Source organism: Trachurus trachurus (genome assembly GCF_905171665.1).
Source record: "Trachurus trachurus genome assembly, chromosome: 10".
Classification (NCBI taxonomy): domain Eukaryota; kingdom Metazoa; phylum Chordata; class Actinopteri; order Carangiformes; family Carangidae; genus Trachurus; species Trachurus trachurus.
Window position 1 is genome coordinate 17643521 of NC_139894.1, and position 27342 is coordinate 17670862.

General features: G+C 40.6%; 1 protein-coding gene across 2 annotated transcripts in view; it reads left to right on the plus strand.

Annotated features, from left to right (window-relative positions):
- Positions 1-27342, plus strand: part of pcdh11 (protocadherin 11) — a gene marked incomplete at both ends in the record, with an annotated part of 123928 nt that overhangs the window by 54937 nt on the left and 41649 nt on the right. The window contains 2 exons of one of the 2 annotated variants that reach the window (XM_083981013.1): positions 21320-21355; positions 26335-26539. In XM_083981013.1, the coding sequence (XP_083837139.1) occupies positions 21320-21355; positions 26335-26539 (241 nt within the window). The remainder of the gene's footprint in view (positions 1-21319; positions 21356-26334; positions 26540-27342) is intronic. The other variant, XM_083981014.1, reaches the window with a different exon arrangement.

Below are 27342 nucleotides of genomic sequence, written 5' to 3' on the forward strand. Positions count from 1 at the left end.
AGTGAAGCAGACATCACAGAAGGGACAACATGGCATGGAGTTTGAGAACAACAATGACTGCTTTCATTTCAATGGGCGCCCCTGTCAGTTTGAGACTTAGTTTACCGAAGAAGAGCTGCAGGAAATGGAGGAGAAAAGTGAAAGAGGGAGAGATGTCAGTGGAGTGTAGGTGCTGGGCCTGGGGGGTTTGAGTGGACTGGCTGTGGTCACTGCCTGCCATTGACCGCTGAAACTGAATGTTTGTGCTGCCAGTCGGACACAGACGTGTTTTGTCAGTGCCTGGATACTATGCTGGACGTGGAAAGTTGCTGCATAACGTATAACAGGAGGAGAGTGGGTGAGTTGTTTTCGTCTCTTTTCAATAGAAAACAGGCAAAGCTAACAGATGTTTAATGCCTCGTATTATGTGCTGGGACCCTGTTTGTACTGTTGATGATGTTTGGTATTGTTCTGAGCATTGTTTGTGGCTATGAGTGGCTTTTTGAACGCGGTTTGCGCATGGAGAAATAGACTACGCTGTTTGTTATGGTGTGGTCTTTGCTAAAGTTGCTACAACTAGAGAAGCTAGCGGTTAGCAGACTTAATCTCTCGAGGGGGGGGTCTAACTGGTATCACTCTTATGTTCCCCGGGTCCTATGTTCCCCACTTTGTATGGGACGGGGGAACATAAAACCCTTTTTCTACAAAAGGGTACTATGTTCTCCGCTGTGTCTGGACCGGGGAACATGCAATTTTCGTACCCATACCTGGAAGTGGAGTTGTGAGTGACTTGCCTATTTTTGAGTGAGAAGTTGAGTTGTGACTTTCAGTGAGATGTGTAATTGTCCCATTGGTTGGGTTTAGGCAATGAAGAAAGGAGTTGGTTAAGCTTAGTAAAAAGACTAGGTAGAGGCTAGACAGGCCAGATAGATAGAGAGAGTCCATCGGCCAGCAACAGCGGGGAACATAGGATCCTTATTCTGAAAAAGGGTCCTAATATGTTCCCCGCTATTACCGGGGAACATAGGACCTTTTTTCAGAATAAGGGTCCTATGTTCCCCAGTATGTATTGGGACCGGGGAACATAGGACCCTTTTGGGGAAAAACGGGGAACATAGGACGCTTTTTCAAAAAGAGGGTCCTATATTCCCCGATTGGGGAACACAGGACCAGGGGAACATAGGTACGCTCCCGTCTAACTCTGTGTCACGGTGCGTTGGACCATGGGTTAAATGTACACCGGAATAACCCTTTAATATCTGAAAGTGAGATTATTACGGGTAGCCCACTGTTAAATTAAGAAGAAGTCTAAAGTGAGTAAAGCAATGTCTCCTAATGATGAATTATGGATGAGATTAATATTATGCTACATAAATCATCCAGTATCTTGTCAATATATCATGCCAAGTCTATATTGTCTATGTATATGTGCAGGATAGAGGGCGAGACATGGTGTACAGACTGTAAGTGCCCTGAAGGCAAGTCTGCAGTTTGCTATATTGGGTTATATATATACAGTATAAAACTGACTTACATGACTCCTGAATTTTGTGTATTTTGGAAATTGTGCTCTTCTAGTGCAGGATGACTCATTGGGATCCATCCATCTGCCTCTTCTTAAAAGTTCAGCAGACCTGCAGGTTGGGAAATACTGGAAATAATGAGTATAACATGATTGTATTGTATTTGTGCTTGTGAGGTAATAAATGGGACTATTGCATAGGCAATGATAAATGCAGTATGGATCTATGATGTAAAAAAAAATGAGGATAGTGAGACGTCTAAATTACTTTGAATTTAAAAACAACATTTTAAGGTTGAGGATTTATGTGTCAGGACACAGCGATGTGGTGGCTTGACAACTATTCTACAGCAACATAGCTAATTAGAGTCATTCATATGTTCAGCCATATAGCTACAAAATAAATGTGGCTTATATTATATCAGTATACCAGGGTTACAGAGGTTATTCATATTCCCATATTTGTATGTATGACCAGTCAATCATTGCTTATACCTGGACAGGCATGAAATTCCCAATGCTGAAACATAAACAATGCAACCTAAATTATTTTTCATTCATGTCACTGATTTTGCTGGCAAAGTTGTTGTCATGTAATTGTTTGCCATTAGAAGAAAACTGTGTAGTTAGATTTCCATGTTTAATGACTTAAACAAAGCCTTTGAGGCTTCATTAGTTTGCACAATGGTGCAGCCCAAAAGAGATTGTCTAAGAAATAGAAGTTAAAGCAAACAGAACTTGTGTCCTCAGGTGATCTGGTCTGTCAGAAGTAGAATAAAATAATGAATAACTGAAAACATAAATAAATATATAAATATAAAACCTTTGAAATCCAAAACCTTTAATTTATAGATAAAGCATTAATCATAAAATGTTCAAGATTCATTGTTATGGCCTAAGTTATAAAAGAGGTTCTTTTAATGATTTTATTCATGAGCAAAGTATTATTCAATGCCTTCATCTTTCAGTGATGTATCCTGGCCTCTTATTTTTTTCCCTCCCAACCATTATAAATCAGTGCAGTGCTGCGGGATGACATGGATACCAGCCCTTGGTTCTTTGTGCAACAGTAAGACAAGTTCTCTGTGGTGTTTGATACACATTCTTTTAGAGTCTGTCTTCAGATCAACACAGCACAACTGTGTCTCTGGCAGACAGAACAAAGATCGCCCAAATTAGAAATGAAAAATAAATCTGAAAAAAAAAAATATATATAAACCAATGACCGCGAGCTTATGAACTCAGTGACCAGGTGATATCTGCACATTCTCAAGTTGTATTTTAGCAGGATCAATATAATTACCAGCAAACTGCATTTGCAGATTTGTCGATGTGCCGTCTGTTCTCCAGTTTCACCATTTGTAGCCATCAAGAAACACTTTCAGTGCAGGTGCTAATCAAGCTACATGTCTTATTCCTATTTAAATGCTCAGTGTTTTTTTTTTTTTTATCCAATTCCATCGCAACTTGTTTTTTGCGGCTGTTGTTTAGGTATTAAGCCTATGCATTTACTGTATCAGTTAAATTAATGACAAACATCTGATACCTTGTCAAGGATATCCTGCGATTTGCGAGGTGTCTCACTGTGCCTCATTAGTTTCCCTCCTGTTAGTTTGCTTTATTCAGCACACTGTAGTTTGCGCGTTGATGTCAAAAGACTGTTTAGACAGTAGTAAGTGTCATCTCCCAATTTCGCTCCAGGTGTAAAAGGACACACTTTTGTGACACAGATTTCAAGATCTCTGAAAATGCCATTGCTTCAGACAGAAAGAAATAACAAAAACAGTGGAAAAAATAACTTAAAAAAGGAATTGATAAAAGGAAATCGGAGTTTGGAAATTATTACTAGTTGTAAGATCCCTAGGCAAGAACATGCTGCCTTGCTCAGGATATTTTTCTCACCCTCTGCCTTTGCATATTTCACACTGGTGTCGTCTTTGGAGATGTAAGTCATACTGAGAGAATTTGACTCTGCATGCTAAAAAGGCATAAATGCGTGTGGTGAAAAAAAAACAAAAAAAAAACATAACCACCAGATGACCTTATTACGCTCAGTGTGTACCATGCAGTAACAATATTGCCTTTATTTGTCATTATTACCACCCGCCATTACTGTGAGTGGGAGGAATATCAATTTCAAAAAGAGGGCCTCTGACTAAATGTTAAGGAGCCCCCTGTCATGTGAGACACATCCCTACTGTTATGAGTGGGCAGATATGGCTGTGCTTTACTACTTATGGATATTCACTGGAAGAGCACAGGTCCTGCTGTAATAAGGCATTTACCAATGCAGAGTAGCACTGTGCACTGTGAGAACATATGTTAATGTACTTGGCTGTGGCCAGAGAAACAGCAAGAGGTTTGGGAAAAAGAAAGCACATGGGACCAGCCTCCTAGTGCACACATTCGCCTTCTACAAAGATATTAATATGACTAGTGCTCAGTGGTGGTGGAGGAGGAGAAGAAAAAAATTACCCTGGCAGTGAGGAGAAGTTTGTTTTGGTGATGGTGATGGACCCCAATTGGCTGAGGCAGGCTGGGGGAAGACAGACAGCTCTGTGCTCTGTGGCTTTTGAATTACATCAATGGCACACTTTTAACTGACTGCGCTGCCAGAAAAACTGACATCAACATACTTGAGGAAGATATGCGTGGAGCAAATGGGGATATGACTGTGTGCCTGGTCTCTGTGCTTAATCAATGTTTTACCAAGACTGTGCCACTGGCTTTGCAAGAAGGATTGTCTGTGTTCCTTCTCAAGAGCTGACAGTTACAGTAACAAGTTGTCAGATGGGGGAAGATATTTATGAAAAAAGGATGCTATAGAAAGACGTTACCATTTTGTGAACATAGCAGGAAAATGATGCCCTGACCCAGTATTTAATTTTCCATTTTTACCACGTCTTAAGAAATACTACTTACCTTCTTCAGTCGGCAATATGTAGATGAGCGTTTGTGTAGAAGAGGATTTTCTGCAACCAAAGACAGTGAGTGCGTGTCTTGCTTGGCTTTCCCATTCATATGGATTACCTGAGAATATATTCATGAACTTGGCTTTGGTCTCACTGGAGATGGTGGAAGGAGCACTGTCTCTTCCTGAATATTGAGTATGTTGACTGTTAATATTTCAACTGCAGCAGGAGTGGTCAAAGTAGTTCTTGTGTCCCACATCCATTGAATGTTTATGTAATTAAGCAGCATCATATTGCTTATTATAGTGTCTGTCCTTTTGCTTTTATTACTATTACGCAGGGAGGTGTGAACACTTGATTGTGGGTGGGCATCCTTACGACCTGCACCACCTTTATTTAGTTTTTTCCACAGAAGGGAGTGGATGATTAAAAGGAAAAATACACCACAGAAAAAAAACACCTCATTAACAATAGGAAAAGATGTGTTCACAGTCACTCGACAGCATCGTTCAACACTCAAAATATACTTAGGAGCTGTGAAAAAGAACAATGTGTTGCTAATTCTGAAACTGTTGTAATGCTAAAGATTTGGTCCAGCTGGAATAATATACAGCACCTTTATAATTATATCGAATGTTTCAACACCTTTGTGCGGAAGACATGTTTCTTTCATGGTTGTAATTATAACTTTTGTAAAGTGGACTAAAAAGTGGCAGATATAAGATGATCTAACTAGGGATTTAACAGTAGGCTTCTTTTATTCTGAGATACAGGAACATCTTCAGAAGTTAGGGTTGTGATCTACTACATAGGTAGAAGCAATCATTCCAGTTATCTCTATGATAAATTTGATCTCTTAATATAAATTGATCTCTGCATAGTGATCAGATTCCACGTACCAGGAATACTAAGGAAGTCTTTTTGAAGTGAGACCCCTCAACAGTAGAAAGAGGATTGTTATTATTAGAAACATTAATGTGATATATAATGTAATAATACTAGTATTATCACTTCTTGTTCTGGAGCTCTCATTGAAATTTATAACCAGGCCACAGTCGTTTGGAGTGTTAATGTTTCACAGGCGTCTTTGTGAAATCCTCATGCTGGTGGTGATATGTGGAGAGTGACAGCGAATGCACTTTGAAACTGAGATGAAATTAGCTGAATGATATTACAGCTAACCATTTGGCTATCAGTTGTGGGTTTAAATTTAAGTCAGAAGCAACTCCCAGTTTTCAGGAGATCATTTCCATAAACGTTCTGAGAATCATTAATCAGTATCATCGTTGTGCTGCGTGTTTGTCAGTGAATGACAACGATTCAGGCGCTTTGCTTCAAACGCCAGCCTCCGATACAATATGTCATCACACATCACAATCTATGGACAATGCCTCTGCCAGTCTCAATGAAGGAAACTGTCAGGCGTTTCAGTGGGAGAAAGATCAAACGGATGAACAATTCACATTACTGGGAAATCTTGATAAACTGAAGTTTTGACACATCAATGGGATTTCCATTCTCCTTTCCACCATGTTTCCTCTTTGACAGTGCACTTAGTGGGCACTTTATCATACACACCTCCCTGTTAATGCAGCTCCCTTCTTCAGACAGTGAGTCAAGCCTTTGTGACTCATAATGCAGCCAGGCAGAGTTGAGAGGTTCACTCACTGTCCAGCTGAGTCTGTGGGCTCCTAAACATGTGTCCAACATTAATTGAATTCCATGCAAATGATACAAAGTTTTCCTTTTTACTGATTCCGATCCAAGGCATCCTGATCAGACTCTTGCAATGTGGCGATCTTGAGAAAATCCAACATACTATGTTGGATATGACACATGGACAATTGGACGAAACTTTGACATATTGTAGAAGCTTTAATAGTAGACCATTAAAACCAAATTTCCAAAGATTGTCAAAATCCTTATTTGTCTTACAAAACCATGTTTCCATTGCCATGTGCAGATGAGTCATGGATCAATCCCAGCTGGTTCCAACAATAGAGGGTGTTGTATTCTTTAAGCCACAGCCTACTTAACAGATTAGTGTTTTGTACTTTTTCAAACCTATAGCGTAGTGTGTAAAAGAGCATAAAAGATGTAGTTTAGGATTGATCACATGTTGACATTCAATATTACAACTAATACTTCCTTCTACCGCTGACCAGCACATTTTTTTTTAGAGTAGAGCAGTAATTGAAACAGTGTTGATAATATATCAATATTTTAATGTTCTGTGGCCAAGTGAACATGTTGTTTTTGAATCACTTGATGTCTTCCTGCCCATCCTTTTGGGTTTATCTTTTCCAGCCAGCAGCAACATCTAATCCTCATTTCTTGTAGCTGCACTTGAACAGAACCAAATAGCAAACACATGAACCATGACATACAGATGTTACTGGTTCAAATTTGCGGACTTCACGCGTGGTCCACGCGAGACGGCACAAGACTCAGGCATTTTTTTTCTTTGGCGAGACAAGAGGTTTTAATGAAAAGCCTCAATGTGCCAAAACAACCGCCAGGTGGCATCTGTGAGAACGGAGGACGACAGGCGGATGACTCAGTGATCTGTGCAGTAATCCACAGCTTAAACTCTAGGCTATTAAACTAGAACTAACTACTGTATACACTGCCTAAATCACAGAAACTATTGTAATATGATAAAGCCTGTCTTGCTTTATGACTTGATGATTATGTATCACATATCGCCGCGATTAGGAGTGGCGCTGTTCATGATACAGAATACAAGAGGATGAAAGGAGAACTAGCTGCAGACAGTAGGCTAAATAATATAGTAGCCTCGTTTTTCAATGACAAAATGTAACGACGGCAGCTACAGTAGACTATAGCCCACGTCTCACTCTCTTTTTTCGGTCATCTGTCTCGTCATCTCCAAAATGTGTTTTTAAAATGAGCCAACTACAGTACTACTGTGCAGTAGTGCCGCAGATTTCTCACTCCGCACCTTGTTTGAGAGTGCAGCTGGATGATTTCTTGTGAATGAACGGGTCTGTGTCACTTTGGGGCTGGGCGATAAAACATAGGATAAATAACTTTCCCTCGATAGAAGACGCGGCCGATACAAAGTGACACCGTCAGCCATGCAGCCGGCCTGGACTTTTTATTTTTAATTATGAAGGATCATCTGCGCAAGGCAAAGATGATAGCATCAACAAAACACGGCGTAACACACGCGGCTGTATGGGACAGGCTTTTATTTAATTCAGAACAAACCGCCTAGCAAAAATGGAAAATATAGTCTATAATAATTAATTGATCTGTTGTTTGGCCACTGTTTGAAAATAACCCGAATTATGAGCAAATAATCTGATCCAGAACAGCAGTCATAATCAGACTTCTTCTAAATAAACCTAAACATTAAATAACTGGGTCAGGTCGGACCATGGGGTTATTTTTTCTCTTCTTCTTCACAGGAGAAGAGGAGGTGCGCTGCGCTCACGGACGCGTTGATGTTTTGTGATTTATCTGCTGCCTTGACTCTGCCCTTTATACATGTGCGTTCAGATTAACAATAAGACAAGCCATGGTTGAGTTTATTGAGTTTTAGCTGCTCAATCTCATTGTTTCAAAGAAAAGGGATTGATTTTTATAACGAAATGAAACGAAAACAATATTATATTGATACATTTACGGAAGCGCATTGCATTCACTTGATAAAATAAAATTTAGACACCTTATCTCGTAATTACGAGATCTTTTCTCGTAATTACGAGATCCTGATCTCGTAATTATGAGATCCTGATGTCGTAATTACGAGAAAAGATCTCGTAATTATGAGATAAAGAAAAAGGAAATGTCTATAAATCCGCTCTTGTTGTCTCAATAAATGAATGCTACGGTGGTGCAGTGGTTAGAGCAATTGCTAACTAAACGGGAGACTGAGGATCGAATCCTTGGTGGGGCATATCGTTCTTGTTTTGTATATTAGGTCACTGTAGCCTACATTATTAGCTGGCGGGGGACACACCGGCCCACGTAACCGATTGTGCCGTTCATACACGCCAGACTGTATAAAAGACCCCGGTGCCTGGCCGCCGCCGCCGCTGCTCTAGTGGCGGCCGGGCACCGGGGTCTGTGGAGCGGGTTCATGAAGCCTGGTTGTCCCGACATGACTCAACTCACAACACTGTAACGTTATGTTGTGTGTCTTGTAGCCGAAAAGTAGGCTACAAGACACACAACATAACGTGACAGCCGCAGTGTTGTGAGTGAGTCATGTCGGGACAACCAGGCTTCATGAACCTGCTTCACAGACCCCGGTGCCCGGCCGCCGCTGCTGCTGCTGCTGCTGATGCTCCGGAGGGGAGGGCGAAGCTCACTGCCAGGATCACCGCCGGAGCAGCGGCGGCGGCCGGGCTCACACCCAGGGAAGGCGATCCTGGCAGTGAGGGTGAGTGAGCCCGCCGCCGCCGCCGCCGCCGCCGCTGGGGGCGGCCAGGCGGGGGAGGCGATCAGTGAGCTTCGCCCTCCCCACCCAGGGAAGGCCATCCTGGCAGTTCTAAGTTCAGGAGCAGCGGAGCGGCTCGCGGCTGCAGCTCAGTTCACTTCACACACTGAGAATGGAGTTTGTTTTCTTCCGGTAGACGTAAATACGTAACACGCGTACCCCCTGTCCAATCAGAACGCTTCCCGACCCCCAGACGTTAAGCAGAATTAAATAAAGGCGATTTAATGTGTTTTCCATGTTAACCCCAATTCTGAATTATTATTTCCATGTAAACTCGAAGGAGAATATTTTGATTCCAAACTATTTAATTCAGAATAATTAATTCCGAATTAAAAAACATCATGCAAATAATAAGCCACACCACGGGACTCGATCCTCAGTCTCCCGTGTGAGAGGTAACTGCTCTATCCACTGTACTACCACGGACGGTCAACTCCAATTGAGACAAGAGCGGAGTTACAGACATTCCTTTTTCTTTATCTCATAATTACGAGATCAGGATCTCATAATTACGAGTAAAGATCTCGTAATTACGACATCAGGATCTCATAATTACGCGAAAAGATCTCGTAATTACGACATCAGGATCTCGTAATTACGAGAAAAGATCTCGTAATTACGAGATAAGGTGTCTAAATTTTATTTTATCAAGTGAATGCAATGCGCTTCCGTAAATACATTGTTGTAAAAAAAATCCAAAAGAAACGAAAATGAACTAAAGAAAATAACTTTCACACACACACATTAAAACAGTGCGATTGGTTGAAAGCTGATAATTAGCCATGTGCTTATAAGCTGATTGGCCGAAACCAAGAACAAAGCCGCGTGAATGGCCAATCGCCATGTGTTAACATTTCCATATTCCGCACATTCTGTGACAAACTGTAAACTGTTTTCTTGTCTGTAACAACATCTATTGCACGTCTGTCCGTCCTGGGTGAGGGATCCCTCCTCTGTTGCTCACCCTGAGGTTTCTCCTGTTTTTCCCTGTTAAAAGGGTTTCCATGGAGTTTTTCCTCAGTCGATGTGAGGGTCTAAGGACAGAGGATGTTGCTACGATGCCATGTGAAGCCCTTTGAGACAAACTGTTTGTAAAAACGGGCTATACAAATAAAATTGCCTTGCCTTGCCTTGCCTTAACGGCCGACATGTAAATCAGCTGTTTCGATGGGCGTTATATGAATAGAGATGTTAATGTGGTACTTTGCACATAGCCTCCTCTTCTCCTGTGAAGAAGAAGAGAAAAAATAACCCCATGGTCCGACCTGACCCAGTTATTTAATGTTTAGGTTTATTTAGAAGAAGTCTGATTATGACTGCTGTTCTGGATCAGATTATTTGCTCATAATTCGGGTTATTTTCAAACAGTGGCCAAACAACAGATCAATTAATTATTATAGACTATATTTTCCATTTTTGCTAAGCGGTTTGTTCTGAATTAAATAAAAGCCTGTCCCATACAGCCGCGTGTGTTACGCCGTGTTTTGTTGATGCTATCATCTTTGCCTTGCGCAGATGATCCTTCATAATTAAAAATAAAAAGTCCAGGCCGGCTGCATGGCTGACGGTGTCACTTTGTATCGGCCGCGTCTTCTATCGAGGGAAAGTTATTTATCCTATGTTTTATCGCCCAGCCCCAAAGTGACACAGACCCGTTCATTCACAAGAAATCATCCAGCTGCACTCTCAAACAAGGTGCGGAGTGAGAAATCTGCGGCACTACTGCACAGTAGTACTGTAGTTGGCTCATTTTAAAAACACATTTTGGAGATGACGAGACAGATGACCGAAAAAAGAGAGTGAGACGTGGGCTATAGTCTACTGTAGCTGCCGTCGTTACATTTTGTCATTGAAAAACTAGGCTACTATATTATTTACTGTCTGCAGCTAGTTCTCCTTTCATCCTCTTGTATTCTGTATCATGAACAGCGCCACTCCTAATCGCGGCTATCAGGCTGTCAGCATTGTCCCCAAAACGTCTGAGCAGTATTTAGTACGGTGCTGCCACCTAGAGGAAAACAGTTGTGGTGAAAAGTCACGCGATCACGCGATCCTGCAGTGCAGGACAAACCCCGCAAATTTGAACCAGTAACATCTGTAATTCCTCTGCTCTGCCCTGGCCAACAGGAAATGTGTTTTTAATATCACATTCATAACGCCGTGGCCATCAGTTGTAAAGGTCTGGATATTGGTATGCATCAATCTGAAGCTGAAGCTACAGCTGATTTTCTATCACCCAGCAAGACTGTTAGATTGTCTGAACAAGCAGCTTATTACAAACCACAGTTAAGTTTTATTGTCATATGACCTCTAATGGCTGCAGTAATTATGACAGGAGCAAGGGAGGAAATAAAGTGTGTTGTAGGCTGTAGACACTAGACAGTTGATGTAGGAACAATGGTTAGGGTGGATGGATTGGTTGACAAAACACAGACTTTGACAGATGCTGCTGTTTGTTTCCTGTTTGAAACCATTATGTCATCTATGTTTTGTCTTGTTTTCCCCAGTGTTTATTGCATGGTGATCACTGTTGTCACAATGAAAGCGCTTTAAGGAAGTTTAGCAATCCAACAATCTTTTCTTCAACTAAACAAAGTTGTTTGTGCTGTTGTGAGCACTTTTTTTGAAATCTGAATGAATTATGCTGCCACACTGTGTTAATGTTTATCTGGTTGCCTAGTAACGGCACCGCTTAAGTTTGACGTGTCCAGAGAGAGAGAGAGAGAGTGGGAAAAAGCCAAAACAGCCTTGTGGAAGGGAGGTCTTGTTAAAAGGAAGTCATTCCAAAAGGACCGGAAGCACCCCTAACCTCCCAAGTGAAGCGTTTTGATAAGTTACTGTCTAGTCAAATAAATAAGAACTGACCAAACAGCGAACCAGGTCGATGGACCAGGTCCAACGTGACCTGGTGACTGTCCAAACGCCACTGAAGCACTGATGTTGGGACCAAACCCCTGAATGGTTGGTCGGTCAAGGCTTCAGGTGGTGAGCGGTTGGATGATGTAACCATTGAGTCAGGTATTAAACAGTCTGGAAGCTGGCTCCCACCAAGCTCGATTTCCACAAAAAATATGTACACTCCCGTCATCCATGACATCTAGACACACTAGCTAATGTCAAGTTTCTTAGTAATATCCAGGTTGGCGTATGGTTGCAACAGTATCTAAGAAAAGCACGACTGATCCATAAGCATAACCGCACACCTGAAGACATCGGGCCCTAGTTTGCTGGCGCAGCGCAGGTGGCGCAAGGTAACGCAGCCGGTCTGATGCAAGCAGGGGGAGGCGTCACAGATTCAGCTTGGTGCAATGGAAGTTTCGTGCGAAAATGTCCCGCCGAGGTTGCGCTGAAAGCTCGCCACCTCAAACCAGGTCTATTCTCAGCGCAGGGCGGAGCGCAGCAGGTGCAGTGGAAGTTTGGCTGACTGACCTGCAGTGCACACACGTCACCAAGACCTCACAGGCAGATTTACACAGTTCCAGGCACATTTCAATGCAATAAATATCCACAATAACCACTATATAATGCAACTAATGGAATCAACACGTGAATTTATATCTATATAGATTGTCCCGTCACATCTGACGTCAGATCAAAGCAGAGATCAAAGGCTGTCGGCAGCGTAATGGAAACTCCACCTGAATTAACACAGCAGGGACGAACTGGCACTGAAAAGCAGCTGTGGATGTCCCAAGCAGGACTGAGGGTAGATGACTGCATTTTGCTGCCGTGTTGAGACTACGCACTGTGCCCTGATGATCCCATTTATTTATTTATTTACTTATTAATTTATTAGAGGGCGACTGCTTCGTCACGCGGCCGTAATGAAAAACAAAACACAAATCATCATCTCTCTTAGCCCACCACAACAGCCTCGGTATCAGATAGTCAGTATATAGCCTATACTCAGCATCTCTCATCACAGAGAAAAAAGAGAGGAGGACAGAGAGAGAGAGAGAGAGAGATAGAGAGAGAGCGTCCTTTACGCTGATTTCATCCCGCATGGTGTTTGTTTATGTTGTGATTAGTGTACACCTCTCATCTGTCTTACACAGGGAATAATAAATTGAAATGAATAAATGTGAGTTTCTTTATTAGTTTATTAGTTGTTGTTTCTTACACTGAGCACCGGTTCTCAGTGTATCAGATCAAACCTGATTAAGGATATTAGTAAACTCATTATTCGGCCACTCTGAGCTCGGACCTCCGGACCAAAACAGCTGTTTCCTCCTGGGAGAGGTTCGGCCTCTGGCGTCGCTGTCTCCTCCGTCCATGTCAAAGTATAAAATGACAAACTTGCAGTGCGCATCGCCCGCGGCGCAGTTAAAGGTGAGGAGAGGAGCTCATTTGATTGGTGAAGATCCTAATCGGCTGTGTTAATCCCACTTCTCCTCCTCCTGTCTCCCTCCCGCCCTCTCTCCTCCCCCTTTGCCGTTTGCGCCGGTAGGAGGGACGAGGGGCGGGCTTGCGCTGGCGTAAGTCGGACTGCGCTGTCCAGCAAACTTGCGAAATGGACCTGGACACGCCTAGTTGGCGTGGCGAAGCTGCGCTGCACTTAGACTTTGCCCGGTCTAGGAAACTAGGGCCCAAAGAATGGGAGGCTCATTCAGATTGGAGAACTTGTTGCACTAAGCAACAGAGAACTCAAGCCAAGGTACAGAAGGTGGGATATGAGAGTGACATATTCTCTCTCTATAGGCTACAACCACACTCACCAGTGGGTTTCTAACTGCTGCCAATGTTTGATTTTGGACAGAAAACAATGCGCAAGACTTGGCTCACTATCTAAGCATCCCCACATACTGTATATGGACATAACAGTAAAACGCCTTTTTTTAGCCATACCAATATGTCAATGCATATTGTTTTAGCTAACCAAAGGAGAACAAGTAGCCAAGTTGCTGTATATTATAAAACTAAGTTCAATACTTTTGCACAGAAAAGCCGAAAAAAAAGAAGAGAAATAAATAACACGAGCATACTAAAACATTAGGTGGGGGTAAGAAAGGCTGCTGTCAATATCATTGATGCAATGAATACATAATATTGTAGGAAACAAACCTCATACAAATGCCTCATGTTTCCCAGTACTTGGTTTGTTCATGATATTTTTGTTGCTGAGCAAGTGCAACCCTTCATATTGACAGTGCAGCCCACTGTTTTTCCAAGAGAATTTTATTTTATTTTTTCAAGCAAGATAATGTGTCATTGTCTCACGATGGTGATCCAGGAAATTACTTTACTCCAATGGTCTGCACAGTCCCCAGATCACAGCCTAATAAAACACCTCTGGGATAGGTGGGGGGTGGAGGGGGACTGGGTTGTTCACAGCATTCGTGCCACTGAAAAACTGCAAAAACTATGCTGTCAAGTGAGTATAGATCAGAATCCCTATGGAATGTTTCTGGCACCTTGCTGAATCAATGCTTCAAAAAAAGGAAAAAAAAGAAAGAGAGAGAAGGGGGGGGGGGGTTGGAGAGGGAGAGAGAAAAAAGTCAGTTCTGAGGGCCGAACAGAGCCCTACACAGTATTACCAAGGTGTACCTAATAAAATTGTCAATGATAGTATTTACAGTACTGGAAAGGACTACACTTCAGTCAGAGACCTCCGGCTCAAATATCCTTCCCTTCCTTGACTTCTTAGCACAGACACCATGACATCCTGAATTTGCATAGTAGTAAAGAGTAATGTAGCTCTTGGAGGCTGATGTGACACTCATTCAAAACAGCTTCCCTTTTCCCCCCATGTAGTCTAGTGCAGAAGGGGTTGAGCAGGTAGTGAGTGATGTGGGTAAAGAAAGTCAGACACTTTCTGAGCAGTAGTCAACCTCAAAGAGCATTTTGTCATGTATCTTCACTTGGTAAAGTACCTGCAACCTTCTTCACATCACTACTGAATCAAGGTCTGTTTCGCTGTATTTGATGCTGTTTGATGTCAGTTGAGATGTGAGACAAGTAATGGTGGGGGGAAAAAGCACATTTCACCAAAAGTGGCATAGCAGTTTTTTTGTTTTGTTTTTTTGTTTTTTTCTATTTTCGTCTTTTAAGCACATGGATGATTTTTGCTCAGTGATAATTATTAAGTTAGATGTCACAGCGTTATGAAGGATGTCCTTCAAGCCGCACCTGATTTCAAGGGACAGCTTGACAAAACTCACTTTGAATTTGGTTGAAAGCATGTCTAATTGAATTTTGATACGTAATTAAATCAAGCAATAAATCAGCCCAGATCCCACTGCAACCGACAATTCAACACTCCTGAGCACCACAAGCTAATTATGATGAAGTTATTATCTCAGCCAAAGGGAGTACTCTGAATGGCTCCTTCTGCATCATGTAGAATCTTTTCAACTAGAATGTACTCAACCTTGAGGAAAGGGCATCTCTCATATTAAGGATCCACAAGATCCTATAAATGTCACTCGCTCGGTTGGTAATGTATCCTCATTGAAACATTGTCCCACTTTAAAGCAGGTGATTACATAATGCAGTCATAGCAGTCAAATGTTTTTGACTCACTTGTGAGTAAAGACACATTAATACAGCACGCCAGAAATTATCTGATGTGTTTTACCTCAGTAATTACAGCTGGTAGTAATTTCTGTCAATAATCCCTTGATGTGTAGGAAGTGGCTATATTGATTTAACATGGATTTAAAGCATCATCCCCATCATCTGGTTTCCAGTCTCATATGGTTAATCAATTATATCCCCTGTGATTTAAATATGCTTTAGATGCCATGCACTGCGCATGTAATCTCATGACATAAGATATTAAATGAAGTCTAATTATAACTTTGCAGCTATGTGTCACATCATAGTGTTTTAATACCTTCACTAAGAAGACAAATTGGTGTGTCAGTCAAGACGGGTGCTGTGTCTTGATTCAGTGTTATACAAAATTTTGGAGTTCGTTAAGGCTGTCACATGATCCTTGTAAATAAATATGCATAAATGGATAAAGTGTGTTTTAATGACCAGCCGGCTTGATGCAGAGAAACCTTTTACAAATACATAAAGAGGTGGAAAAAGGCGTATTTCTCCAACTCCCCAGACAACCATACTAGATCTAGCTGGTATGGTTTTCATAAATGAATCCTCTGCAACAATTACTGGAGTAGCCTCCTTCTGCATAATTTGATGAGCAAAGAGAACATTGATGAACTTTTTTAATTATTATGCCGCTTGGGATTCTGACATGAACGCCACAAAGAGGGAGGGGGGTCCACCACTACAGCTGCAAGGGAGCTTTTTTCTCTCCTTCCTCTTGTTTCCTCTTTGCTACCCCCAAACACCCCCCCCCCACCCCCCAACACACACACACACACCCCACCCAACCTTTTTTTTAATTCATCCAATTTGTCGGTCCAAATGAAACAGCAAAAGGTTAGAGTGTGGAGTAATTAACAGCAGCTAGTCTAATGAAATCAGGAGGGGCCAGTACACTGGGAGGATCAATACCGCACTAAGAGTGAGGCAAGATGGGGGGATTGTCCAGGGGAAACACACATATACAGACCACTTAATAATAATAAGCTGATGAAAAGGCTACATGTTGTCCACTTGTAAATCAAAATTGGTTCGAACACACTGTGACATTATTGCTGTCTAGTAATTGCGTTAGAGGAAAGTTGCTCCTTGTGTGCACTCAAGAAGTGTACAGGATTTACACCACTCTGTGTGGTTTGCTGAGAGGGTTTCCCTTTATTGAATGTCAATAAGTACATCAATACACTTTGGACAACTGAACACCAATGCAGAGGGAAATGGGGATTCTATTTATCTAAGGCTACACTTAAGTATATTGAAGACTTTATTAGCCCCTTTTGATGAGGAGGTGTTTTGTTTGCAACAGTTTTATCACACTGTCTAAGACATGCTGCGTTTGCCAGAAATATAAGGGATGTAAATTTGAACTCTGCCCACTGTTTCTTGGCTGAGACAGTCGTGTCTCTAGTGCATGCATACATGAGCAGATGGCATTCACGTCTAAGTTTTCCACTGTGAATATTTGTATTATGCGTGCATATGTCTGGATGCGTGTGATTGTGACACGGCCACCTGACAAAGCTGCCATTTTCTTCCTATTGATAAATTCAGACACATCCATCTCATCCGCTGGGATAACCACTTGATAGCGGGCCACATGCTTTTCTCCCCTGGCCCTCTTCAAGCAGCTTAAGTCATGGACTGTGGTGCCGCGTTGACATTTCTGGAATACAGAGCAGTCCTGACAAGTCCTCCTTGACCATTATTTTCACCAACTTCTTGCAGAGAGACCAGTTGAATTGAACAGACGCAAACTATAGTGAGCCTCACCAGTGAACCCTGTGTCATAAGGAATTTGAAATACGCAAGGGTAGACTTTGGCAGCTTAAGAGACTGTGGCTAGCTAGCATGGTTCTAATCTTGTTTTACCTTGCTCTGTGCTTCTCCCCACCTTCAAAGGTGTTTACACTACCAAATAAACTGTTATGTGGGAGGCTACAGAGACTGTGGAGCAGCAGATCTCATTAGCTTTAAACTATTAGGAGCACAAGGACCCCAGGGATGAGCGGTTTTAAGGCTTTCAGTGTAGCTTGAAGTTATCACATCATACACTCCAAAATCTGTTTTCAGAAACTGCAGTCTGTTGCCTTGATTCACCAGTTTTATTTTTCTTTTAAAACTTTGAACTCAGTAATAATAGAAGAGATTAAACAAAGCTTTGTATTGCGATACCATGCCACTGCTAACAGAGTGCAGAGGTCAACCAATTCAGCAAGGGCATATTTGAAAGAGAAAAAAGATGGTTAAACACTGGGTCTAATTTTCTGTATGATTATAATATAGTAGAATCGGTCTATGGAAAGCCAACACAAATTTTGCACAAGTGGTAGTAATTGCTGAAAATGAGAATAGGGAAAATCTAATTAATTCTTATTCCTTAGTAAACTCACGTCGGCAGATTTCAGTGCCATCAAGTTCACAGAGGTCAGAAAAAAATCGCAACAAAAAGAAAAGAAAAATGGTTATAACAAGACCTTGAAAATCCCAGGGTAGTAATTTTGACTGGTTGTGTGTTTAAAGATGCCTGCACCTCTGGTTATTTTCTTGCTTGTGTACAAATATGTTCTCTTTCGTAGTTTGAAGTACAAAGCCTGCCAACAATGATTATTGTGTTTTTTTTTTTTTTTTTTTTTCCATTTGTACAGAGACAGTTGAAATCAGAAACTGACAATATGAACTTAAGTCTTGCCTCTTGAATATTAACCCAAACTTTAGATTAAGCACCACTGGTCATTTTGCATTAAATAATAAGTTCCCTCTCTGTGCACTTGCCTTACTGAAAACCACACCTCCTCATGCGAGTTTCTGTTCGTTCTGTATTTTACCTTCCCTTCTGTACATGATGGAGTTTACATTTTGTTGGTCTGACTGTGAGATAATCCTCTAAAATGACAAAAATGATACATTAGTTATCAATAGTTTACATTACCTAACTTAACCTTATAGCGTAATCAAATTTATAGACAATGAACTCAATGAAGGTTTTTTTGTTTTGTTTTTTCTCATTCTGAGAGTCATGCATAGTGTTATATATATTGAATAATTTGCATTTATTTTATACCCTTAATGTTAATGTATATGTACAGAGAGAGATTGATTAACAGTCATATGTACACAAGCTGATGAAAAGTTGTTCTAATATCCTTCATATACCCACAGTTGGCTTATTGTCTTCCTCCTGCACACTGCAGGCTTAGTTTCAGCTGTGGATGTAATATTAGCTGCCTTCCAGTCACCTACGCACAGCTGGAAAGCACCCATAGCTACCTACCTTCTGACTATGCCTTTTGATTATTACCCAGTCCTTCTACCTCTCTGCCAACCTGCCACACCATTGCTCTGACCCTCACTGGAGAAGAAAGGTTGCTGCATCAATTCAACCTGCCTCCGGTACATACTGGAACTCAGTGCTGGCAAACTCAAAGACTGTACTCCAGTTCACTTTTACAGAGAATTACAACAATAACATATGCAATTTTCTGTTTATGCCATACAGTACTACAGGATGTTGTATATGGTCCTTTCACTTACTACATTCACTATTTATTCATTGTGCAGCCACTGTGCTCAAAAAATGGGATACATTTGGATACAGAAACAGAGCACAATAAGGTCTGGTGTTTTTAATCAATTATTTATCCAATATTTTAATGATCAGAGTGCCTGTGGTGATCAAAGGCTTGGTTCGAGCTCCACTGCCTTTGCTCACTAAGACATCCTTCTGTACTTTGATGTGGTTCACCAACAAATGCACTTATCTTAAGCATAACTCTCTCCCAGGCTTGCATGTGGGTGCTTTGAAACAGCTAGTTGGAGAGGCGTACGCACAGAGAGAAGGTCACTGACCAATCCATACAGAGGAGGGGGGAGAAAAGAGAGAAAAAACTCACACAGTTGTGGTCTCCAGCAATCAAATGTACAACTATTGTTTTGAATGTCATCTAAATATGAGACAACCATAGGTCACCTTCTCAGATCCCTCATGTACATTATCATATATTTAATTGGTTGGCAAGGTCTCTAACTTGAAGTATGTGTCACGAGATGTTGAATAAAACATTAGTGTAAGAAGAAACAACTGCCTGATGGCAGCCTCAACTAAAAATCCTGCTTTAAATGACCAGTCAGTGGATGCAAATGAGCCGCCCCTCAAACAAGACCTGACAAATGTTGGTGCGCTCAAAAATGCGAATGTGACGAAAAAGGGTTAGGGTTGGAGGTTATTTATAGTATAGTGCTATAGCAGCTCAAGCCATACTGTCAGTAGTGGTGATAGCTTATGTCAATGATTTTAAGATCTATGTGGATATTATAACCTCTATATGTCTACATATGCAGAACAGTCAGTCCACATGGGCACAGATTGGGCCTATATGCACTTTCTGCACTTGTTTTTAAAAACCTAGATTAAAAAAAATATATATTTTCTGCATTCCTTTTGTGAATCAGTCCCTCGTGTAGTCACCATAATTACTTTGAATTTTTCAAATTCTTCTTGAATATTGTGACTGAGCCCTTGACAAAATAATTATATTTATTTCATGAGCAGACTACCAGCTGTGTGCAGGAGTCACACACTGTAGCAGGGCAGTTCAGTGTTTGTGATACATATAAAGTAGGCACAGAGCAGCTCTTTTATTCATTAGAAATCATTGTCCTGGGTACCTGGTGAATTTAAGTGAATATATGAAACATCCAACATAACATTTTTTTCTTTTCTTTTTTTTCAGCCCAACATTAAAAAATAGATTTTGGCATAGAGCAGTGCAGTACCATTATGGCTATACAGTAACTACTAAAAATGATACTTTTTTCTTCAGAAAAATTTAACTTTTAAACAACTAACAAAGAGACAAACATGACATGACATGTTGATTCTCTTCTAAGAAAATGTTGCCAGCGCATTCAGAAATATACAATATGCATAATTTGTGTAACAAGATACTTCATGGAAATGAGATGATTCAATGGTTACCCCCATGAAGGTCTTAAATAAAAATATTCCTGTCTCCACACAAACATTGCTTATTATAAATAATACACAACCCTACTGTTTTCCTGTGCTGCTTTTTGTCAGAAGTCTGGAGATGTTGCTTTTAAAATCATTTGAGTTGTCCACCATGCAGCACCACTTTGTGTTTGATGAATAGTGTTGGGTGTACTGCTCTATCGCTCAGTCAGTAGCTGTGTCCCTCGGTGAACAATTATGGCAGGATAATCTGTTGACATGAACTTGTTTCCTGTTCATTGTTTTACCGTTCCACCTCAGCAGTCCTCTCCGCTTCTCCCCTGTCTAAGTGGCTCCTCATTGCCAGATTCCTTCTATTTTCTTTGCAAATCAAGTCATGTACTCAGATTATTATACACAGTACAAAGAAAACAAAATTAGTGATTAAAAATTAAATACTCTTATCTCTCTGTGAGTTATCTCAGTCCCCAGAGAGAGGATGCTATTTTGCAGGCTTGCGGGTGTCTTTTGTTCCCAATTTAGAAGCTTGTCGCTGTTTATTGTTAATTTTTGATGCTTCATTTGATATTCTGTTCACTTTCCTCCCTGACATGCAGAGAAAACATCTTTATCAAAGTGTCAGTTGTATGGCTTGTGTTGTCAGGATGTCAGGTTTGCCCTATTCTTTACATTTCTGAGGAGAGGGTGTGTACTCTGCAACCGGGTTTGTTGGTGTGCCAACAGAGCACAGAAATGCACTGTACAAACCCTGTGTCTGAGTAAAAAATCAATATGTATCCTGAATCTCTATTCCAACTTAAAAAAGAAAAAAAAAGACTTTAAACCCCTGAAAACCTATGAGCTTGTCAATTGTGAACTCTGACTGGCTTTAAGAAGTTAGAGTCAGACAGGGATGTGAAATGACTGTTCTTCTGTCCTTGCAGGAGGGCTGTCAACTTGGCAAGATCTCCTCTGTGAATGTAAGTCTCACTCTGTTCTCTGCTCTTTCCCGCATGAGCATCATTACAGTGCAAATACTGATCAGGAGTCTGGCCTGTTGCTACAGTATATTTCACACAAGTCATGGCAACTATAAATCTGCATGTTCCCACTATAATCTTTATTGCCAGAAATATGCATATTAATATAGCACATGAATACACAAGAAATATGCATTATAATCATAAATATACATGTATTCCAACAACAATAATTAATCATGACCTAAATAATGCTGTTTTTCTTTACTTTTCTTTTTCTTATTGCTGCATGAATACAACTGACAAATCATGTGGAATTGTTTAAAGACGCCAGGGATTTGTTATCTTCAGTTTTCCAACTTAAGTGTCTTCTCAAACTGTCTACATGAACACACAAAAAGCTCTTTCTCATCCTTTAACATCTTTTTTATGCCTTAGAAAAGGTTCTTATACTGCAAAGTTTTGCTGAGAGTGAAATGAAAACATATTTAATGTTCAGTTATCTTTATTGTTGCATATTTAACTGAATATATTCAAAATAGATCAAGCTTAAGACTCCATTAACAAAAAATCAAATTCAGTCTTGTCTTGTCTTGTCTGAATATGTCTATATTTGTGTATGTAGCCATACAGACAGGTCAGCAGGCTTTGGTCCTTGGGACTGTCAGAGTTCTTGTGCAGGATAACTAATTTTAGATGTGGGAGAACAGAACCGATATTTTGTTATAGTTTGATGCAGATTTATCATCTACTGTAAGTTGATGCATACTTTAATACCATTAATATCTAAACTATTAGATTGTTAACATATTAATATGACTTTGAAAAACCAGACTAGCCTGAGAGTCTTCTTAATACTGTCATTCATGTGGCACAGAGACGATTATCATAACTGATGACTCAAAAACAGATACACTCATCATTTGATTAGTCAAAAATCACCCAGCCGTGTCTCAACCTTCTTGCTAGAATCACCTCCCTCTTGCATGTTCACGCTAACTCATCATCTCACATACAGCGGCATATTCACCTCACATATGTGGAACAGCATGTACAAAAACAAGAGTTTTGTGGATGTTGCATAGTCTTGACACCGGTAGAGTGGGGATAGGGACAACTGGGGTCTTATTTTTCCTCTTTCTTTTGGTTTGTTTTCTTGTTTTTTTCTTCTTCACATAAGACATGTGCGACATGACAAATCAGCATCTCCACTGAACAGATTTATGCAGGTCTAGGTGTGCCTGCGAGCAGATCCTTATCTGAAATGGCAGAGCCAATCTCCCCTGATTCACTCCTAAGTGGTCTCTGTTTATCACTCAAAGTGGTGAGGTTGTCAGCCAAGTCCTTCTCCACGCGGCACTGACTTCTTTGCTATTTCTTGAGGGTGGTAGACCGGGGGGGGGGGGGGGGGGGGGCTATGTAGAATAATAAAACCCAAAGAGCTGAGGTCTAGCAAAGGACAAGGTGGTGGCAGCCACTTGGCCTCCCCTCCTCAATATCTAAATATAACGGAGTTCTAATCCTTTAACCCGTGAATCCAGCCCCATCTGCCTATTGTCTGGGTCGTTACCAGAGGGAGGGTTTGGGATTGGCTGGCTTGTAATATGGCAGAACTTGGCATGCATTGCTCCTGTTCATTTTATCTCTGTGTACATACTTCTCAAGGCAGTGTTTTATCTGGCTGAACGGGCTTTGTTTGGTCTTGATATCTCTTACCGCAGCTTGTCTTTGCTTTATGGATTTCTGGCAGCTTCTTTAAATAAGTGATAATGCTTAGCAAAACACTCACCTTGAATCCTCTGTGAATGTTTGTTTTTGTTTGTCACCTTTGTCTTTCGACATTAATGTTTCATTCACGTTAGTCATTATCACTGGGGGCAAAACTTTTATTTATTCAAGAGCCGTTAATGATATTTAATTGTAATTAATATTGTAACTAAACAACTTAGCATTGAGCATTATCATGAAATCACATTAGGCCTTTCCTAACATCTGGCACCAACTTGAATGGGCTTCCTAAAAAGTAAGACACTCCCTCATGCAACATGATTATGTCCTAATTGTCACGGACAGCTGTTTGTTCTAATAGATTCTGGATGCCATTGTTGGAGCAAGTTTCCAATAATTAGAATCATGTGGAGAGGAAGTATGCTTTTTGTAGTGCTGCCAACCTTCCGTAAGTGGGCTCTTTCTTTTTGCTGGAACCTGGACTTTGCTTTTCGTGCACATCCTCCAGTAATTTGAGAAACAGCTGCCAACACTGTTTGAGAACAAGTAGATATTTAGTCTACTTGAAAGCGTGGGCAAACATGGCACACAGAACTATATGATTTTGCCAACAAGGTATTTGTCTCCTCTCCGTCTTAGAAAAAAAGAATAAAAATCACAAGAAGAGTGGGGGAAAGCGTTCTTTCGTTCTTTTCTGTGCAAGACTTTAGAAATACACCTCATCATTTGGCAGCAGAAACTGATGCCACGTGTAGTCAAGGCGAGATTAATTTTAATCCTGCATCATGTATATTTATTTATTTATGTACTTCAGAAATTGGTGCAGTGCTTGTGAACTGTTCTTTTTTATTGTGTTGGTAGGAGAAAAACAGCAACAAAGAGCTGCAGTTTCTGAGCTAAATGACACAAGAGGTGAAGGTTGTGTGTGTTTTTTAGTTTGTTTCTTCAGCTGCCCTTTTGCCTCCCTTTTTATGCGTATATCTCTCATCCATCTTTTGCTTACGAGCGAACACGCGCGCACACGCACACACACACGCGCCACACACTGATTTGTGGCCTCGGGATCTAGATGAATCAAGTAAATAGAATATTTAGCTAGCTGTTTCAACATCACAGCATTGAAAACCACTCAGTTGTGCTTTCAGGGTGCTAATTGTGTGGATTTAGGTTAGTCAACCCTCTCTGATAGTTTTCAAATGAGGCTTTTTGTGCACTTGTTTTTTGGCAGTTTGTCCTTCATTAGTGCCAGACTTTATTTCACTCTCCCTTTCTCCTCAATTTTCCTGGCATTATTTATCTTATCAAAGAACAATAATTGCTTTATCTACGCACTATAGTAGCTAAGAAAAAATATGTTTGCACAGAGACATCACCTCCTCCTGAGCTTGAAGGAGCATGTGTTAATGATGTTTTTAATTCCGGACTTGCATATTGCTTTTGTTGCTATAGCGATGAAGAAAATCAAGACAGTCATTTGTGCTTAGGCTGAAAAAAAAGGAAAAATCCTCTCATCAGTTTGAATAATGGGACGAATAAAATTCACCGCAATAACCGAAGCTGAGGGCGTAATTATATTTTATGTGTTTTATGCCGCTATACAGTGTGATGCAGTATGATGTTACACAGGGAATCATGTAGTATATCACTGCGACAATGCTCAGTTTTTACCATTTTTGCCTCAAAGCCAAGTCAGATCTTCTCATTCCTCATTTCTCTTTCTTTCCAAGGAAAAAGTATACATATATAAAACAAAGTAAAAATGAAATCAGCAGTGTCCGCAGGTTACCCAGTGGGATTCACAACAGGGCTGATTGTAACTGTGTGGTTTTGCTAACATGTTAGCAGACACAATCGCACACGGGATGTGTTTTCTTTATAGCTCCAAAGAAAGGTTGCATCTTGAACTTCTGTAAACCTCGGGAGAAATCAAAGAGGCCTGCACCTCTCAGAAGAAAATGCCCACATGCCTGTGATCCCTAAGACTTTACAAATCAAAGTCTCAGCCTCCACACACAACTCCACCTCTTTTGTGTCTGAAATGGGTGAGAGGGAAAACTAGGACATACAGTAGTTCAACCTGTTAATACACATCCCATCTATTACAAGGACAGAAAGTCTCAATTATAAATCGTATAGTCAGTTTATTATCTGAATAGTAATTCACTACACTACACAGACCAGAAATCATTTTTGGGTTATGGGGTCACAGTTTCAATTAGTCCCCTTGGTGACAAGATGCAGTTTTGGCATATGTTCCTATTAAAAGTAGGTAGAGATGATGGATGCAGCGCCGGGCATGAAGCAACACTTGATACAATTAAGCAAGGATTTCCCTTGTAAATGCAGCTCCTACACTACTCATTCACTCATAAACAAGTGTTGTTGTCAACACTTATGATGAAATTAATAATCTTTGTTTGTCAGTGGTGGTGTGCCAAGACTCTCTCTAGGAGCAGAACAACAGAAAGGATACGTTCTTTAATACCAAGGTGCCTGCACACGTGGAATGACGGAGGTTTTAAGGACATTATTTAAGTGCGGGCGCCTAGAGGGTTAAGTCTGTTTTTCAGAGGGGTCACTGTGAAACTTTGAATTAACAGTCACTCTCTCGGGCTATGCAACCTCAGTTCTTCAAAAATAATTAAACATTACAGTACATCTGTATTTATATATTTTTTCTTTTTTTTTTTATTCTGTTAAAGCCACAGCCACACATAGTTCTAGGCTGTGGCAGAGAGGCTCTCTGAGATTTATTTTGTCACCTCAATACAATGGTGAAAGGAATTTCAATTGTGGTGTGTTTCAGAAGCATTGAACTATTATATATTTTTAAAAAATCAACAACAATGTGACTGTTCAGAAGGGATGTCCTTGTTCCTGTGGACATACCTGACTGTAAACAGTTTTCATTGGAAATATTTTTCTACTCTTAAGAAAAAAGAAAAATAGAGAGATTCTCATTCTGTTCTATGGATTATTCAGTGAAACTAGACACTGTTTCCAGAAAAAAAGAAACATTTCTTTTGATTTTCTTTCAGTGCTGCAAGCATAACAGACAATACAGCAGGACTGTAGCTCAGACTCAAATATAATAGTTTATTCTACCTGTGCACAACGACACCACATTACAGTACTTGCAGTGGCTTGTTTATGATCATTTATTTATTTATTTGTTCTCACTTTTCAAGACACTTTAAACAGCATAGAAGAGTTTCTAATCAAACAATTCTTCCTTGTCCATGTGCTCTCAGACCCAGCGCCGTGTGACGTTCCATCTTCCAGACGGTTCCCAGGAGAGTTGCAGTGATAGCGGACTGGGAGATCCAGAACCTAGCAGCACGGCCAGCACCACCCAGCCTCTTCCCCTCAACTTCCCCCAGGAGGAGTACTATGAGCAAACATCACCCAACAGCCGCACCGAGGGAGACGGGAATTCAGACCCTGAATCCAGTGAGTGTGTTTTGCATGTATTTTCAAGCAGAAGGCAAATCTGTTGTGTCTCATTTTTATCGTTTTTTTTCTTCTTCTGAATTTTGATGCTGAGTGTCTACAAATGCAATTTACAGGAGGCCATCTGTGTTTTTAGACAGTAAAATTATTTACTGAGATTACAGCTGTGATTTTCATAGTAACGACACAAGCCTTGCAGATGCTTAACAAGCAAGTGTTGTCTGTCATATAACTAGTAATACACTGGTTACACATACACAACGTTTTTGTCAAAATGATAATTTTGTTGCAGAAGAACAAAGGTTGTGCTGCTGAGAAGGAAACAAAGTGTTGATCCATGTGCTGTATTATTTAGTTTTTCTCTTCTCAGACAAAACCAGAGGATATCTCAGCCATATCGCATATGCAAATAAATTGGATAGTATCAAAATAGTGAGTCTGTTGTTATGGGAGTGTGGAATAAAATTAAGGGTGTAACTTGTAGTATTGAAAATTAATTTTGTGAGTCAGAATTTAGTAAATGTTGTCCAGGGCTAAGCTGTACAGTGTAAAGGGAATACTACCTCTAAAGTTGGAACTCTGTTACTGAATTTATTCAAATGATTCACTAGACAGCTGTCACTGCATGGCTTACTGCCCAATGATGTTCTCCATAAAAAGCTCCATTGAACGCAAGGATGCACAACTGCTTCCTCATACATATACAACAGATTTTTAAAAAAAATCATTGCTCAAATAAATGGTTGAGGGGGGGGTGCTTAAGACAAACAACAGAGGAATCTGTTTTTTTTTTCCACCACAGATCCAAA